The sequence below is a fragment of the Microcaecilia unicolor genome, chromosome 13, assembly GCF_901765095.1.
Source record: "Microcaecilia unicolor chromosome 13, aMicUni1.1, whole genome shotgun sequence".
Lineage (NCBI taxonomy): Eukaryota > Metazoa > Chordata > Amphibia > Gymnophiona > Siphonopidae > Microcaecilia > Microcaecilia unicolor.
The window spans coordinates 69,694,810-69,713,475 of record NC_044043.1 but is presented as its reverse complement, the minus strand read 5'-3'; the positions used below and the strand labels follow the sequence as shown (position 1 = coordinate 69,713,475).

The following is an 18,666-nucleotide window of genomic DNA, read 5'->3' as shown; positions in this document are numbered from 1 at the left end:
AGTGTATATATTCCTTGTCAATGTTACACCCTACAAACTTCTGAAGAAGGCTGTTTTTTGACATAATGAAAAGTGTTGAGCTGATCATTGACAGTACATCTGAGAGTCTAAGATCGTATCCAGGCAACGTACCCCGATTTAAGAGTGAGGTTCATTCGTGTAACTGTTATAGGATATACAAAACTAACCCATCTGAAGATGTTATTCTGCAAGGTAAGAAATTACTTGCTGTCACTGTCAGCGCTTGTTTCGCTGCCGCTTTCTCAGGGGACTCGAGCAGGGAACATTCTGCAGTGAGACAACTCAGAATGTGCCCTGCTCGAGTCCCCTGAGAAAGCGGCAGCGAAACAAGCGCTTGTCGGGACCTGCTGAGCCAGGAAAGATAAGTGGAACACTGGCAGATGAGAGCTTACTGAACCGATAGTTGTTTTGGAAATAACGATTGTTGAGAAATAAGCGAATTAAGCCAAAAACCGATAAAAATACAAAAAGAAAGAAAAATAACAAAATGGTAGGAGGAGGTTTGAGGTCTATGATTATTCACAATCACACGAAGGGGATTAACATTGAATTTTGGAATTGCTACTCAGCGACAGATCCCTGTGATCTATGAGACCTCCCTTCCCTCTATAAAGATACATGCTCATGGAGGATCCTTGCCCCTTTGGTCTTACAGCTTGGCCATTGAAAGGGCTTGCTTGAGATGAAAAGGTTTATTCTGATTCAGTCAGTCATTTGCTACCTTTTTTTGAGGTTCGGTAATGCTCTACACTATGGCATCTGCGAGGGTGCGGAGGATGTTTGAGGGCTGGTGTTCTGAGCGCGAGCTTTCTCCCTTCTCGGCCTGTGCCCTGACAATGGCAGATACAAATCAAGGTAAGGCATACATAAAACGTAGCACAGATGAGTTTATCTTGTTGGGCAGACTGGATGGACCGTGCAGGTCTTTTTCTGCCGTCATCTACTATGTTACTATATGCATTTAGGAGTAAGAAACAAGCAAGAAACTGGATAACCATAATGAATATGCTAATGTAACAGCCCACCCTTTGACCCCAGTCAAACTACACCTTTGCTGACTTGCCCAAGATCACAAGGAGCAGCAACACAATTTGAACTGGGCAGCCCAGTACTCGAACTGCTCGGTTGTTCCTCCTGTACTCTGTAGTTATTGTTAAATTTTGTCAGCCCTGAGTAACAGCTAACCAAAATCTAAATAACTGTAAAAGTGCAGAAGATCATCAGTATCCTGTGGGCAGTTCTGAACACTGGTCTCAGATTCTAGGAAGCCACACAAACTGTGTTCACTGTCATGTGAGTGGGTGGAAGGAAGAATTCAAAATGAGCAGACGGCAAAGCAGAACTCAGAGGGGCAGGAGCAGCAGCAGAGGAAGGACCCAGAGACCACGGTGGCAGCAGCGGTAGGAAGATACTCCACTGCTGGGCAGCATGACAATGTTTCTGCATGGGAGAGTTGTGGGAAGCTGGCTGTGGAACACCTGTTTTTCGCTCTTTCTGCTGGGTCCGTGGTTTTGGGCACAACCAGCCCTGGCTCTCTCGTGCATGCCTGACCATTTCCAGACCTTCACTGTGCAAGGTTACAAGTGCTGCAAGGTGTGTCCCTCAGGTAAGGAAACCGTCTATTATTGGTTCTTCATGGTAGAAATAACTAGGAAAAAATCCATACCCCAAAATAATTACATTTCTGTTTCTATTTCATACCCTGCTGACATCAAGGGAAAATTACACAAACTGCTAGTATTAAACATTCAGGGGCCCAGATGAGCAACCTGGGAGGGAGTCCAAGGCCGCCAGGCATGGGGGTCCCAGCAGTTTGAGGGCCCACATCAACTGCCCTGCCTGGCACCCCTTAACGTCAGCCCTGATTACACAGGATCTTCAGTATACCTCGTTTTTTTGGCTGTGTTCCTCATTCTGCGGTGTGTTGCCTATACCCATGCTCCTGTGTCCCATACTTCTATATTTCATTGGCTCAATGTGTTTGTTATTTTTGTATATTATCTATGGTTTTTAGCTGTTTTATTGTTTAATGCTATAACGTTTTATAGAAAACCATTTTGTTGTTAGACAGTAGATCAGGGATTTTCAACCCTGTCCTCAGGGCACACCCAGCCAGTCGTGGTTTTCAGGATATCCCCATTGAATTCAATGAGGATATCCCAAAAACCCCGACTGGTTGGGTGTGTCTCGAGGATTGGGTTGAAAACCTCTGCAATAGATAGTTGTCAAATGTATTAAACATTAAAGATATGGTGCCCAAATTTGGGCGCGGAAAGAAAATGAGTGCTAAGCACTATTCTATAAACAGAGCTCTGAATTGTGCGCCATTGATAGAATAACGCTTAGTGCCAGGATCCGTGTTCAATTTTGGGCACGAGGATTTACACCAACTGAAAAACCTGGTGTAGGTGCAGATCTGCCATATTCTTTAACATTCTGCGCAAATTCTAGGAAAGCCCGTGCCCCACCCATGCCCAGCCCGTGGCCACACCCCCTATTCAGATCTGCATGTAAGCGTTTGCTTGCATATCTTTATAGAACACGGACTACAAAAATGCACGATAAATTCAAATGATTGCCAATTAACACCAATAATAGATTGTTAGGGACCAATTTTGGGCACTAATTGGTTTGTTATTCAATTAAATTGTGTGCACGCCCAAATTTGCATGTACAATTTTGAGCACCATGTATAGAATTGACTAGTAAATCAGCATGCTGGGCCCTATATTCTGCTGGGGCAGTTGTCGTATATAGTTCCAGTCCCATCAGTGGCACTATCCATTTGCTTAGTGCCACTGAATATATATGTCTATGTGGTGACCGCTGTCATTGATTGTCCCTATATTTATTCAACCACTAACCCCCAGATTCTACATAGTGCGCCTAGAGATCTGCGCCAAAATAAGGTCTCAGGTCAAAAAAAAGGACGCACGCTGGTTTTAATTTTGCCGCGTGTCCATTTTCGGCCAAGGCCTTTTTTCCAGGTGTGCTGAAAAATGGACCTGCGCCTGTCCAAAACACGCGCCTACTCCAGCAAGACCATTTTTCGGTGCGCCTTAGTCGGCACTGATTTCAGCGCCAGTTTTTTAGGCGTCATATATAGAATCTCCCCCTAAACGGATGAGTTGCCTATTCAGTGGTTGAACGTTGCTGTTAAATTGATACTTTCTGGTGCCTGCTTCCACTCTTCCCCTAACTTGGCCCCTGTTTATTTTGATAATAGCTTTCAGGCTTGCAGGTGGTATATTAAAAAAAATAAAATAATAATAAATCTGGCTGTTTAGTGCGTTAAATGGTCCAGAACTATCCATATAACTTACAAAGCGTCTGGATAAATGAGTTATGTGTTTACTGGCGGGTGGTAAATGACTAATTTCTTCTCGTATTGTCAAAGGAAAGGTCATTAGTGTCCCAAGACCTGAACCTCAAGGGGTCCTTTTACTAAGCTGTGGTAAAAAGCGGCTTGCGATAGTGTAGGCGCACGTTTCGGGCGCACACAGAAATATTTTTCCGCGCACGAACCAAAAATGCCTTTTTAAATTTTTTGGCGAAAATGGACGTGTGACAAAATCAAAATTGCTGCGCATCCATTTTGGGTGTCTGACCTTACCGCCAGCCATAGACCTAGTGGTAAGGAATCTACGCGGTAAAGACCTACGCGCATCAGATGCCACTTGGCGTGCGTCCAAAAATAAAAAATATTTTCCAGACACGCATAGTGGACGTGCGTCAAAAATGAAATTACCGCGAGAGGCATGCGGTAGTCGGTCAGTAAGTTCATTTTGGCGCGCGTTGGGCACACGTAGAGCCTAACGCGGCTTAGTAAAAGGGGCCCTAAATTATTTAACTAATTTTAGGATTGATGGACTAAAGGACACTTTTACAAAGCTGCGGTAAGCACAAATGTGTGCTAACCACAGCAAAAAATGGCATACCGTGGGGTGTGCCGAGACATCTCGCAGTAAGTTCGCCATTTGCACGCACTACCACATACTAAAAAATACAATTTATTTTTGGGCGCAGAGAGCATGTCTAGGGGTGGAGAGAGGGCATGTTCTGCGCTAATCGGTTAGCTCAGCTACATTGACGCATGCTAACTGTATAGTCCAGGGCCACTGAGAGACTGTGCCAGGCCCGGGACAAAACGGTCGCCGGGCCCCCCCTCCACCCGCCACTGGGCCCTCTCTCCACCCCCAGGCCCTCTGCACTGACCTTAAGCGCCTCACCTTCGAAGGCACAGCAAGCAGCAGCAGACCATTCCTTCCTTCCGTGTCCCGCCCTCGCAGAAGTTACATCAGGCGAGGGCGGGACACGGAAGGAAGGAGTGGTCTGCCACTGCTTGCTGTGCTTTTGAAGGTAAGGCGCTTAAATTCAATGCCAGGGAGTGACGGCGGGCAGGCCGGACTGCGGCGGCGTGCCCCCCCCCCCCCCGGAGGCCTGGGCCCGGGGAATTTTGTCCCCCCTGTCCCCCCCCTCTCGGCGGCCCAGGTATAGTCCCTTCAAGGGCTCGCGTTTTAATGGCCATACACTAATGGCAAAATTAGCTCCTGGCCATTAATACCAGAAATAGAAATTTTGGCCATTTTACCCCAGCATAAAATTGGCCTTAGCAGGTGAGAATGATCCTCATAAGGGTGCATTAAGATCACTTTTTATTGCTGTCTGGAAAAAGGGCCCCTGAGTGTATGCCTTATCTGTCTTGTCTATAAGCCTATGTTGTTGATTTATGAATAACTGAAACGCCTACACAAGCCTACAGAATCTAACAGGATTTCCTTTCCTATCTTAATGAAATTCTGGCTTTCCCCTCATTTCCTCTAAATAAGAGGCAAGAAACTATCTTAGACTACACCTCCCAAATTGCAAAAAAAGTGATCTACAAAACTGTCCACTCTGCAGACTTCACTTACCTAGGAACCAAATGGTGGAACTCCTTACCACCCAAAATAAGAAATCTACAGGAATATACTAGATTCTGCAAGATGCTCAAATTGTTCCTATTCAAACAAACCCTCACAAAGAATAACCATACCTCAAACTGCTAATTATTACCTGAATTGGTTATTTCTCTATTTACCATTAACCTTCTCTTTGCTTGATGTACAATTTCTCATTCATAATAGATATTCTAAATGTTAAACATCCATAGCTATCCCAGTATATTTATGATACTGTCTGTATTGTAAAATTGGATTCTTACAACAAATTACTTTCTTATGCATTATTCTTTGTTATGTATCCTATACTGTTTATTGTAAGCCACATTGAACTCAAACTTGTTTGGGATAATGTGGGATATAAATGTCACAAATAAATAAATAAATTTCTTCACAGCTGTTCCTTCATTAGTCTCCACCACCATTACATACATCGCATTTACCCTCTGAAGTCTCTAATTCATGTTTAATACAGTGTGTCTGGCTGGAAATGTGTACACTCAACCAGTGCCGTAGCGAGGGTGGCTGACACCCGGGGCGGGACGCCACTGCGCACCCCCTCCCCGGGTGCAGCACGGCGCACCCCACCGGGGTGCATTCTTACCACTGGCGCAGGAAAGGGGACGGGTGGGAGGGCCGCTCCGCCCCGAGTGCATGTCGCTGGGAGCTGCGTTGGCTCCGCTGGTTCCCTGCTCTCTCTGCCCCAGAACAGGAAGTAACCTGTTCTGGGGCAGAGAGAGCAGGGAACCAGTGGAGCCGACACCCCCCCCAGCGGCATGCACCCGGGGCAGACCACCCCACCACCCCCCTTCCTACGCCACTGCACTCAACTGCTATAGAGATTTGTTGATACAGGGAGTAGCCTATGGTTAAAGCCGTAATCCCATTGTAAGTCCTTGTTACTTAATCTTCCATTACATCAGGTATAAACTAACTTCCTGATAGCCAGGAACGGCTCCTGGCCGCTTAAATATTGTTTAGCTGGCTAACTGCTAATATTCAATGGGAGGTAGTCGGTTGTCTCCGCTCAATATTTGCGGTTAGCTGCTAGCTGCTAACCGGCTATGTCATACGACTTAGCCAGTTAGCTGAGAATATTCAGTGCTGGCTGGCTGGCTAAGTTTGGCGTGCAAATCGGATCGCTTAAATAGCAGTCCTATCTTTGCCCGCTATTAACTTAATCGGCCAGCACTGAATATTCACTTGGGGTTTTTTTTTTTACTAAGGCGAGCTGGCGTTTTTAGCGCGCACTAAAAATAGGTGCGCGCTAAATGCTAGAGACGCCCAAGGGAATACATGGGTGTCTCTGGCATTTAGCGTCTGCCTATTTTTAGCGCACGCTAAAAACACCAGCGCACCCCAGATATTTAATTTTGCTGGAAACAGCCCGGCATTGAATATCCAGGTTGAGCATTGGCATTGAGTGGACAGCACGCTGCCTGGCGCTGGCTGAAAATCACCCGGTCAGATTTTAGTATACAGAGAATTACTTTCAGTTCTTGAGTATAGCTCACTTTGAAGTATTAGTGAAAAAGTATGAGCTAAATCCAAACCTCTTACACAATGTTTAAGCCTGGTGTTTTTTCTGTATCTTTTGGATTGACCTGATATATAAGACTTTGTTTCATTTCTTCCTGTAGCACAGGGGTTCTCAAGTCAGTCCTCGGGACACGCCCAGTCAGTCAGGTTTTCGGGATACCCACTATGTATATGCATGAGATATCTTTACATACATCGGAGGCAGTGCAGGCCAATCTATCTCATGCATATACATTGTGGATATCCTGAGAATCAGACTCAAACAGTGGCGTAGCCACAGGTGGGCCTGGGTGGGCCAGGGCCCACCCACATAGGGCTCAGGCTCACTCAACAGTAGCACACATTTGCTGGTAGCTGATGGGAGTCCCAAGCTCAGCCAGCTGAAGACTTCCCCTTGATGGTAACGAAAACAGTACTCTCCATGCCGCTTTCCCACCTGCTGAGATATTTTTTTTTTTTTGGGGGGGGGGGGAGAACACTTGGTGCCCACCCACTTCTTGCCTAGGCCCACCCAAAATCTGTAGTCTGGCTACGACCCCTGGTCTCAAAGACTGGGTTGAGTACCTCTGTTATAGCATACGGTCACATTCATCTCAGTTTGTTTTCATTTCATTGTCTGTTCCCACAGAGAAGGCACAAGACGAGCCGTGCCAAGATGCCAAGGATCAGGATTGCAAGTGTGCAGCTGGGTTCCAGTGCCACAACCCATCCTGTGATTACTGTCTGCGCCTTCCCGCCTGCAACAAGGGACAAACAATCAGGAGAAGTGGTAAGCAGCACAACTAAAGATCCACGAGGTCTCCACTGGAGCGATAAAGAGAAGCTCTGGGGTTCTACGCAGCCCTGTGTGTGCTGTATGAAAATGGCACCATCACAGAGACCTCCAAGCCCTTCATCTGGGTAATCTGAGAGCCGCAACGAGGGAAGGCAGGGGGACCAAATTCCCCGGGTCCGGCCTCCAAGAGGGGCCCGGCGGTCTCTCTATCTCTCTCCTGCTCCTGAAGAAAACTCCGGTGCTGAGCCCCCCTTGGAAGGTGGGGAGGAGCGGACACAGCGGGGCTTTGGGCCAGGGCCTCTGGCGGGGGTCCCCCCAGGCCCCGCCAGCAGAAGAGGTCTTCCTTCAGCGCTGCTCTTCACTCTGCTGCATTGCCTACCAAGCAGCTGCTTTTCTCCTCCATTGAAACCGAACATGCACAACTTGAGAGAAAAAGCAGCCACAGGGGCAGGGCAGGCAATTGCAACGGAGATAAGAGCAGCGCTGGTGGAAGACTTTGTTTGCAGGCAGGGCCTTGGGATCCCCGCCAGCCTAGGGTTACCATATGTCCGGATTTATCCAGACATGTCCTCTTTTTGAGGACATGTCCGAGCAAACAGGCGGGTTTTGCCAATCTGCCCGTTTGTCTGGATTTCTGGACAAACGGGCAGATTGCTAGCCTCCCCTCCCCTTAGTTACTACTGCCCTGGTGGTCTAGTGACCTCTTCCGCCTTCGGAGCAGGAAAGAGCCCCCTCTTTCCTGCCCGGAGCGCTGCCCTGTATGCATCCTCCCTGTTGGTGATCTCGGCACCAATTCAAAATGGCCGCCGAGAGTTGAAGCGACCTCACGAGACTTCAACTCTCGGCAGCCATTTTTAATCACCGCTGAAATCACCAACAGGAAGCATGCGTGCAGGGCAGCGCTCCGGGCAGGAAAGAGGGGGCTCTTTCCTGCCTCGAAGAGGTCACTAGACCACCAGGGCAGTAGTAAGGTAAGGGGAGGGGGGTGACGGGGAGGGGGGGTGACAGGGTGTGTGACAGGGGAGAGGGGAAAATGTGACGGGGCGGAGCGAGGGCGTGAAAGGGGGCGGGGCGGGTGTGTGGTGGGGGCGGGGCATGTGTCCTCCTTTTGGGGGACAAAATATGGTAACCCTTCACCAGCCAAGGTATTTGTAGTTGCGACTGGGGGGGGAGGCAGCAGCGGTGATGATCCTGGGGGGGGGGGCGATGATCTGGGGGCGGCAGCCCTGCCCCAGGCCCGGAGGCGGCCCTGCCCTGGGCCCGGCTCAGTCTCTTGGCGGCCCTGGAGAACTGCATAGAAAGTCAGATGACTCAGGCTGTGTTACAAGTTGGAGGAGGAAAATAATGGACCCTCAAGTTCCTTCTGTCTGTTTTACTTATGGACCCCAAGCTCCATCCATGTCTGTTAAAAGGGGGAGCTAGGGACATGATGGACACTAACCCCCAACTTCTATATATAGCGTCTGGTACTGTATGATGAGCCCTTCCTATCTTCCCATTGCAGGTGAACAGCAATATACATATGAATGCACGTATTGTGAAGACAATACTTATTATGTCCCTGAGACCGGCCTCTGCAAGAAATGGACAAAGTAAGACTCAGAATCTTGGGGGGGGGGGGGGGGGGGGGGTTGTGTGGGTGTGGGTGTGTTGTGTGCGTGTGTGTGTGCGTGTGTATTGACATGATTTAAAGGGATGTGCTTTTGTTGGCCAGCACATTTTTGAAGAATAACAGGTATCAGGCTTGCTTCAGACCTGATTGTTTGGGAAAAAGATTAGGAGATCCGGGGAAGAGCTGAAAGGAGGAGTTGGTCTGTGGCAATTTTAAAAAAATATTTTGGCAAGGGAAAAGCCACACACTCAATACGATTGTTATTTCTTTTTTGCTTTCTTGTTTATTTATTTATTTTTTAAAAATGTATATCCCGCCTACAACCTAAGCGGTTTCCGGATAACCATACATAATAAAATCAAACATAGACATGTCATCACAATAAAACAACTTTGTGCCAAGTCCAAACCTGAAATTCATCTCAACAAACCGTTGCATCTTCAATATTTTCTTAAATTGTACAGTATTTGCACACATACCTACAGTGGTGGAAATAAGTATTTGATCCCTTGCTGATTTTGTAAGTTTGCCCACTGACAAAGACATGAGCAGCCCATAATTGAAGGGTAGGTTATTGGTAACAGTGAGAGATAGCACATCACAAATTAAATCCGGAAAATCACATTGTGGAAAGTATATGAATTTATTTGCATTCTGCAGAGGGAAATAAGTATTTAATCCCTCTGGCAAACAAGACCTAATACTTGGTGGCAAAACCCTTGTTGGCAAGCACAGCGGTCAGACGTCTTCTGTAGTTGATGATGAGGTTTGCACACATGTCAGGAGGAATTTTGGTCCACTCCTCTTTGCAGATCATCTCTAAATCATTAAGAGTTCTGGGCTGTCGCTTGACAACTCGCAGCTTCAGCTCCCTCCATAAGTTTTCAATGGGATTAAGGTCTGGTGACTGGCTAGGCCACTCCATGACCCTAATGTGCTTCTTCCTGAGCCACTCCTTTGTTGCCTTGGCTGTATGTTTTGGGTCATTGTCGTGCTGGAAGACCCAGCCACGACCCATTTTTAAGGCCCTGGCGGAGGGAAGGAGGTTGTCACTCAGAATTGTACGGTACATGGCCCCATCCATTCTCCCATTGATGCGGTGAAGTAGTCCTGTGCCCTTAGCAGAGAAACACCCCCAAAACATAACATTTCCACCTCCATGCTTGACAGTGGGGACGGTGTTCTTTGGGTCATAGGCAGCATTTCTCTTCCTCCAAACACGGCGAGTTGAGTTCATGCCAAAGAGCTCAATTTTTGTCTCATCTGACCACAGCACCTTCTCTCAATCACTCTCGGCATCATCCAGGTGTTCACTGGCAAACTTCAGACGGGCCGTCACATGTGCCTTCCGGAGCAGGGGGACCTTGCGGGCACTGCAGGATTGCAATCCGTTATGTCGTAATGTGTTACCAATGGTTTTCGTGGTGACAGTGGTCCCAGCTGCCTTGAGATCATTGACAAGTTCCCCCCTTGTAGTTGTAGGCTGATTTCTAACCTTCCTCATGATCAAGGATACCCCACGAGGTGAGATTTTGCGTGGAGCCCCAGATCTTTGTCGATTGACAGTCATTTTGTACTTCTTCCATTTTCTTACTATGGCACCAACAGTTGTCTCCTTCTCGCCCAGCGTCTTACTGATGGTTTTGTAGCCCATTCCAGCCTTGTGCAGGTGTATGATCTTGTCCCTGACATCCTTAGACAGCTCCTTGCTCTTGGCCATTTTGTAGAGGTTAGAGTCTGACTGATTCACTGAGTCTGTGGACAGGTGTCTTTCATACAGGTGACCATTGCCGACAGCTGTCTGTCATGTAGGTAACGAGTTGATTTGGAGCATCTACCTGGTCTGTAGGGGCCAGATCTCTTACTGGTTGGTGGGGGATCAAATACTTATTTCCCTCTGCAGAATGCAAATAAATTCATATACTTTCCACAATGTGATTTTCCGGATTTAATTTGTGATGTGCTATCTCTCACTGTTACCAATAACCTACCCTTCAATTATGGGCTGCTCATGTCTTTGTCAGTGGGCAAACTTACAAAATCAGCAAGGGATCAAATACTTATTTCCACCACTGTATATGTCCTGGAGGTGCATTCCACAGCGTCACCCCTGCAAAACTCAATGCTCTCGTGTCAGCATAATGTACTTTTACAACAGACGCCAATGTTAATTGCATCATGGCATTTTCTGATCTCTATACTCTTTTTCTGGGTGAGCATGTTGTCTGACTGTATGTCTCTCGGTGAATGTCAGGTCTCTGGGTCAGCATGGCCGGCTGTGTGTGTGCCTCAGAGTGAGCATGGTTACATATGCGAGTTGTTGTGTATATGAAGCCCTGTGCATCAGGTGGTGGGGATCAATCAGAGAAAGACTGCTTATATTCTTGCACATTCTCCATTTCAGCTGCTCAAGCAAATTACTTGACACCATCACACCAGGAAACCGAACCCATGATGCACAATGTGGAAGCAAGCTTTCACCCGCCTCACTGGTCTCAGGTAAGTCCCCAAACTTTACAATATCAAGGTTACACACAGGCCTTCAGTGTGAAATCCAGACGTGTTCTGATCTGCAGTGGCATAGCCAGATGGCTGATGGGCCTGGGTTCAAAATTTTGTTTCTGCCCCTGCCCTCCCCCCCCCCCCCCCCACACCATAGCACACTTCAAAACTAAAAATAAAGGGCCCAATATTCAGCTGGCAGTGATCAGTATTTTGCTGACCACTGCCAACTTTAAACACAGAATTTCAATGTCAGGCCATATTCGGGCACCAGTTTCGAATTTCTGGGTTTGCGGAGCTGGCTAATGCATGTCTGGTTAAGTCCAGTATTCAACACCAAGTCAAGAAGTGGGAAATGAGGGAAGGCTGGGCAAACCTCTGGTTCAACCAATAAAATGTATTCCTTAAATACAAATCTCAAGACTCGGCACGGCATCGTGTTTCAGCATCCAAGATGCCTGCCTCAGCAGTCTGGTGGTGCAAAAATGAAAATAAAATGATGCTAATCAAACTGGAAATAATGAGTGGGTCTTTAAAAAAGACCGTGCATGTATAGGCAATGACTATCAAAAAAAGTTGTCAAGTTCGCACTAAATGCTTCGGTAGTATCGAAGGGCAAGCGCCAACTTTTTTGATAGTGCATTGCCTGGGAGGCCGGGCCTGGGGAATCTTGCCTCCCCCACCCCGTCGGCGGCCCTGATGCGTCTAACTTACATAGCACAGAACTAGAAGGGGATGTACATGGGCAGATCGTGGGTGGGGCTTCTAGTTACAGACTACTGTAAGCTCTGCCCCTCCTTGCTGCATTTATCTCTGTGGGTGCTTGAGCACCCCCAATATTGAGAAAATTCCTTGTATGTGTTCAGGGAGGGGTTATTTCCATCGGGCTTAGCACCCCCAATAATTTTGAAAAGTTGGCTCCTATGGCCGGCTCTACACGCTTACGCTAGTATTCTGTAACAGAATGAGGGCACCCATATGTCTTTCCAGAAGAGGCTTCCACCACATATCCCGAAGGTCCCTAAATGGAGGTTCTCAGTTGTAGAATTGCCCCATAACCCTTACACAAGTTAAACAGCTTTTCCATGTAGTTTTTGGAGTTCTAGAAATAGAAGGACCTTGTAATAACTCCCCTTTTGCTTTCCCTTCTGTTAAGGGTATAAAATGATTTCAGTTTTGTGGCAAAATTCTTGCTTATCAAGCACGTAAAATTTGGAGATAATTTGTTTTCTGTTTTAACGATAGTTATTCTCGTTTATTATTTTTTTAAGATCTAAAACCTTACTTTTAAATAATTTTCTTGCTTATAATAGAGAATGAGACTGATTGAGACTTAAGTCCTGTAATGTGAATTTTGTTTTATTTGTTTTCCCAAGTGACTATCTTGGTACCTCATTGTACACCGTTTTGAACCTTTGGCATGAGGGGTATATAAGCACAAATAAATGTAAATCTATGCTATCCAGCAATATTATCGAAAGAGAATTATTATAATCAGTCATTTTCACAGCCTGCTCACATAAGTGGTAGGTGTTGCTGATGGAGCCAATATCCCTTTCCTCCCTGGAGTAAATGTCTAATTTTCCTTGTCCTATTACCAGGGACATTAGTCTGTTATTAGATGCGAAGATTAGATAAACTGTGAGTGACAGAGATAGTGAAAAGGTACTTAGGTTAGACTGGTAAAAATCTACCAACTCTGAGGAGGGCAGACAACAGAATCAGGTCATTCCCGCTCTCTTCACGGATTATTCTCAGGCACCATTTCCTGGTCAACTTGACAGCTTCCTGTTTCTGTTAGATCTCTCTAACCTTAAATGGTATGAACATCGGCTCATAGCTGAAAGAAAATTGCATTTCCATTTGTATGCATGTTGTCTTCTGCTAGACAACCTTTGGAAGCCACCTGAACCCTATCTCCAGTGAGAAAATCAAACACTGCTCTTCTGTGACATCACAAACTGGTCAGCGTCTTTCTTCCTTTTTCTCCCACCTTTCCTTTGTCCAGTGTCATTTTTCTAATGACATCACAAACCATGTTTTGCCCCTTTCTTTGAGGTTATCTTCTAAGCTCCAGGACTAGGATTGTGTGTGCTTGGCACCGACCCCAGGCTTCTGACTTAAAAGACATTGGCACTAAGTGGTGGGGGAACTGGACCATTCCAAGCAACGTGAGACTAGTGACACTTATTCATTCTATGGCACTCATTTGCAGAGCAGATGGATGTCTCAAAATGCTCCAAAAACGTCCATCTGCCAAACGTATCCAAACCTCAATTTTCAAACGGCAGAATTTGAACGTCCTATGCAACAGTTCATCCAAATAGCAAGGGGGTGTGTTGTGAGTGGGACTAGAGAGGGCCCAAATTTTGGATGTCTAACAGCAATAATCGAATAGGAAGAAACATCCAAGTAAAAAAAAAGAAGGGCTTCCTAAGTTAAACCTGTTTCAATCACGTCCATGATATAAAAAGGAACCCTGATTGAGTAGCTGATCACTGGAGGGATAAGGCATGACTTCTCCTTAATACCCCAGTGGTTACTGTCCTCCTCCCTCACCCCTGAAAGAGGCACCAGAAAGAGAAACAAGACTCCCTGACAACATCAGGTATTGTGGACATTCTGAACACAGCAGCAAGCAGGTCTGAAGGGTAGCCTAATGGCAGTGGTGTTCCTAGGTTGCCTGACACCTGGGGCGGATCGCCGATGCGCCCCCCCCCCCCCGGGTGCAGCGCAGCCCCCACCACCGGCGAAATTACACCCTCCCCCCCCCCCCGGGTGCAGCGCAGCCCCCACCACCGGCGAAATTATCCCCCCACCGGCGAAATTACACCCTCTATCCCCCCCGAGTGCATTTTTACCTGTTGGGGGGGTGCCGCGCGCCTGTTGGCTGAGTCCGCTCGTTCCCTCCCTGCTGCTCCCTCTGCCCTGGAACAGGAAGTTACCTGTTCCGCGCAGAGGGAGCAGCAGGGAGGGAACGAACAGACTCAGCCAACAGGCGCGCGGCACCTCCTCCCCCCCCCCCAACGGCGTGCACCCGGGGTGGACCGCCCCCACCGCCCCCCCTTGGTACGCCACTGCCTAATGGTCAGTGCAGTGGTCTGTTATTAGACCTACAAAACCAGGTTCAAATCCCACTTCAATTCATATTCTCTCTCTCTCTCTCTCTCTCATTTTAACCTTTAAATTGTGAGCCCTCCAGAAATAGAGATATACCTACTGTTCCTCAATATTAAAGACACCTGCAAACCTCATACAGATTTATCTGGACTGTTTTTGGGATGTGGTGAAGGCAGTTGGGGGTCATGGGGGAGGGGAGGAATACTTACAACAAAAAACATTTCTGTATATGTAAGTGTTGATTTGTGTTGTCTTTGTTGCAGGTTATTGTGATGCTGATCATTACTGTATTGCAAATTTGATTAACAATAAAGATAGTTAAACATAAAGACACCCATGAGCCTGAGGGCTATTGAGATGGGCTCATCATTTAAAATAACAGAGTTGCAGTGGAATATGAACCTGGGTGCCCTGGATTAAAGTCCACTGCACTGACTACTAGGCTGACCCCCTGCTCTGCAAGATAACAAAACAGTGGGTAAAAAACCAGGAGTTCCAGAGTAAAGATGAACCAAACTTTATTAATCAGTATATTGACTTGACACAACGTTATGTTTCGGCCAAAGGGCCTACATCAGGAGTCTACAAATAAAAACAATATATAAACAAAATATAAAAGAATATAACACTAAAAACAAATGATAATACATATATAATCTGAAAACTATGCAAATATCAAATGAGAAAATGAAGGACAAAACAGCTAGAGCATTCATATGTCATGAAACATGAACATCTTGAAAGTAAATAAAGCTTAAAACATATATATAACAAATATAAAATTTAAAATTTAAATGCTATGCAAATGTGATGTGATTTTAAAGTGAAAAGCTAATATAAAGAACAAAACAGCAAGAGCATTCATATCAATGTTTTAGGTTTTATTTACTATTATTATGCTTCATGTTATATAATGCTCTTGCTGTTTTGTTCTTTATATTAGCTTTTCACTTTAAAATCACATCACATTTGCATAGCATTTAAATTTTAAATTTTATATTTGTTATATATATGTTTTAAGCTTTATTTACTTTCAATATACTGATTAATAAAGTTTGGTTCATCTTTACTCTGGAACTCCTGGTTTTTTACCCACTGTTTTGTTATATTGTGACTACCCGTGGGTATTTCGTTGAGTTCTCCACGTTTGTGGATTCTCTACTCCTCTGCTCTGCAAGGACATCTTTGTGGCCATTTTTGAACAAATGCAGCCAGGCAGACGTCCTTGTCCCTGTTATTTTGGCATTCATAATTTGGACATTTTATTTTGAAAAATGGCTGTTCAATTTGGATGTTCTCAACTATTTTGAACAGGAATGTTTTTCTTGTTCAAAAATGGCTGTGAGATGGATGGGGTTTTTTTTTAAATTAATATTACGAGTGGGATATCCCAATGCTGACTTGGATATTCTTTTGAAAATGTCCCTCTATATCTCTGTTATTGTCATAAACAGTCCCAGCGCTGAATAATATTACTCTATGTAACTGGAGACATGTCCTTCCTTCCCTCTCCTGGTAGTATGTACACATGCTGTCCAACTGGCGATTCTGGTGGCAGTGGCCATTTTCATCCTGATTCTGATGTCTGTCTTCCTGCACCTCTACATCTGGAGGATGAAGAGAAAGAAAAGAAACACTACTGAAGGTTAGTGCCTTGGTGTTACCACATTAACTCATCCATTGATGAGCAGTGAGAGACCCTGCTGTATTGGTACAATGCCAGATAGAGGGATTCCAACATGCTAATACCAGACAAATGGATTGTAGCTTGTGCTAGTCTAACTCTACCTGGATTGACCACTATAAGAAACAAGATCAGGGCCGGTCAAACCCGGTAAGCGGGGTAAGCACCGCAGGGGGGGCGCCTGCCTTCAAGGGCGCTGCTGCGCCACTATACCGCACCGCCCTTGGGAGTTTAAATCTTTAATTTACCTTTGTTCCAGCAGCTGCGTCATTTGAAAGCCCTGCCCATCTCTAGCCTTCCCTCCCTTCTTGAGTTCGTTCCGCAGAGTCCCGCCTTCTGATGTTATGTCCTTGAGGGCGGGACTCTGAGGGAACAAACTCACGAAGGGAGGGAAGGCTAGAGACGGGCAGGGCTTTGAAATGACGTGGCCACTGGGACGGAGGTAAATTTAAAAAGGCTGAAACTACGCAGGGTGGCAAGAAGAAAAAGGGGGATGTTGGGAGGAGAAGAGGGTGGGCAGGTGGCCATAAATGGGAGGGGGATGGGGCGAAGGAGAATCACTGGACAGGGGCAGGGTGGGAGAAGAGAGAAAGGAGATGCTGGGGGGGGGGGGGCGCCAACTCATAGCCTGCAGGGGGGTGCCAGAGACCCTAGGACCAGCCCTGAACAAGATACTGGGGTTGATGGACCTTCGGTCTGTCCCAGTATAGCCATGCTTATGTACTTGTGGAAGACTTTTTAACCTCCCAAAGTACATTCCACAAGGGCCTGGAGGTCATTTACTCACACAGGAGCATGACCTGCAATAGTCACGGTGCTATTGGCCTGGCAAGGAACACTCACACTGGACGTCTGGGTCTTCTGGAGCACAGTGAGAAGAGACAATGCCCTAGTACACAGGGAAGGGAAGAGAAGGGACTTGAGGTTTAGCTCAGGCCATTTTAGTAGTAGTTCAAAGTAAGTTACACTCAGGTATTTCCCAGTCCCCAGAGGCCTTACCTCTGAGTTTAGGTCTCAGGGAATGGAGCGTTACGTGTCAGTGAAATTTGAACTATACTTCTCTAGTTCTCAACTAGCTTCTCTAACTATTAGGGTACTCCAGCTCCTTCACAAGCACTTTGACTTTCTTCAGTCCAGATTTGCTGAGGCAGAATACTGAAAGCCTGTACGTTCCTCTGGTAAACTGCAGCTGCTTGTGTCATTGGAGCCGACTCTGTGGGTGCTGTGGGTGCTTGAGCACCCCCAATATTGAGAAAATTCCTTGTATGTGTCCAGGGAGGGGTTATTTTCATTGGGCTTAGCACCCCCAATAATTTTGAAAAGTTGGCTCCTATGGCTCGTGTGCACAGTCAGTACTAGAGTTTCCTGCAGTAACTTGCAGCTTTGTAACCTGTGTTGTGTTGAACGAAAGAAAGCCAGCTCTTTGCCTTTCTGAGCAGCTTCTTCTTTTTCCCCTTCCACTGTGTACTTACCATCATCCATTTATTGACTTTTGCACAGGACAGGAGCCTTTTCCCTTCACCTCCCGCCCTCACCCCCTGGAGGACACCTGTAGCTGCCAGTTCCCGGAAGAAGAAAGAGGAGGGAAAAGCGGAGAGGAGGAGATCCTCAAAAGTTTTCCATGGAATTGAAGCACCGTCTCACTCAGACCAGAACTTTGCAAGCGGTTCTGTTATAGACCCCAGCAGGGTTAGAGAAGGAAAAAAGACAGCTGAAGACAGTGCAAAGAAATGCACAGTAAGGGCTTAATTTCCCATTGTCTTCTGCCAGTGAGGGTTGAGTTTGAATTCTAATTCTCAGGAATGACTGGGTGATGGGATCCAGCAGTTTCCCTGTTTTCTGGGACATTGCATGGTATTAACCTGCATTTTATGAACACTTTCTTCATGACGTTCCCTTTCTCCGAGCTGACAATGCATACATGTCCTGACTTGGAGGTAGTTTAACCTTTAACACTGGCTCTGGGGGGTACGACATTCCTGGCTTTACAAATGACCAAATGGCTGCATCAATTTTAGGTCATTCAACCTTAAATATTGTTTCTGTCCTGTCCCCAAGGATTCTGATGAACAATCATAAATTCTGGCTATGGATCCCAAACACAGGTAGGGAAATTGATGGAAAAAAATCTTTGGTTTAATTTTCTTTTTCAAAATTTTGCTTTGATCCTGTCTTGATAAAGCAGTGGCGTAGCCAAGGGTGGGCCCTGGATGGGCCCAGGCCCACCTACTTTGGGCTCAGGCCCACCCAATAGCAGCACACCTATGATTTGGCTGGCAGGGATCCCTAAGCCTCACCAGCCAAAAACTCCCAACAACTGTCCCTCCTGCGTACCTTGTAAATAGCAGATCTTCGCCTGCTGCGAGCAGCGACTGATACATACTATTCACACCAGCCCCACAGCCTTCCCTCTGATGTATTCCCACCTATGCGGAAACAGGAAGTTGCATCAGAGGGAAGACTGTGGGGTCAA

At 46.4% G+C, this 18,666-nt stretch overlaps 1 protein-coding gene across 1 annotated transcript; it reads left to right on the top strand.

Annotated features, from left to right (window-relative positions):
* The first annotated feature begins 1,377 nt into the window (after nucleotides 1-1,377).
* On the top strand, nucleotides 1,378-18,377 carry TNFRSF18 (TNF receptor superfamily member 18). The gene is made up of 6 exons (XM_030185599.1): nucleotides 1,378-1,627; nucleotides 7,129-7,269; nucleotides 8,780-8,867; nucleotides 11,292-11,386; nucleotides 16,029-16,154; nucleotides 17,694-18,377. The coding sequence occupies exons 1-6, from the start codon at nucleotides 1,450-1,452 to the stop codon at nucleotides 17,822-17,824; spliced, it is 759 nt and encodes a 252-aa protein (XP_030041459.1). The 5' UTR covers nucleotides 1,378-1,449; the 3' UTR covers nucleotides 17,825-18,377.
* The last annotated feature ends 289 nt before the right edge of the window (nucleotides 18,378-18,666 follow it).

Coding starts and splice junctions, on each gene's coding strand:
- TNFRSF18 (XM_030185599.1), top strand. CDS start 1,450: ATGACAATGTTTCTGCATGGGAGAGTTGTGGGAAGCTGGCTGTGGAAC. Junction 7,270..8,779: donor ACAAACAATCAGGAGAAGTG/GTAAGCAGCACA, acceptor TTCCCATTGCAG/GTGAACAGCAATATACATAT. Junction 8,868..11,291: donor CTCTGCAAGAAATGGACAAA/GTAAGACTCAGA, acceptor TCTCCATTTCAG/CTGCTCAAGCAAATTACTTG.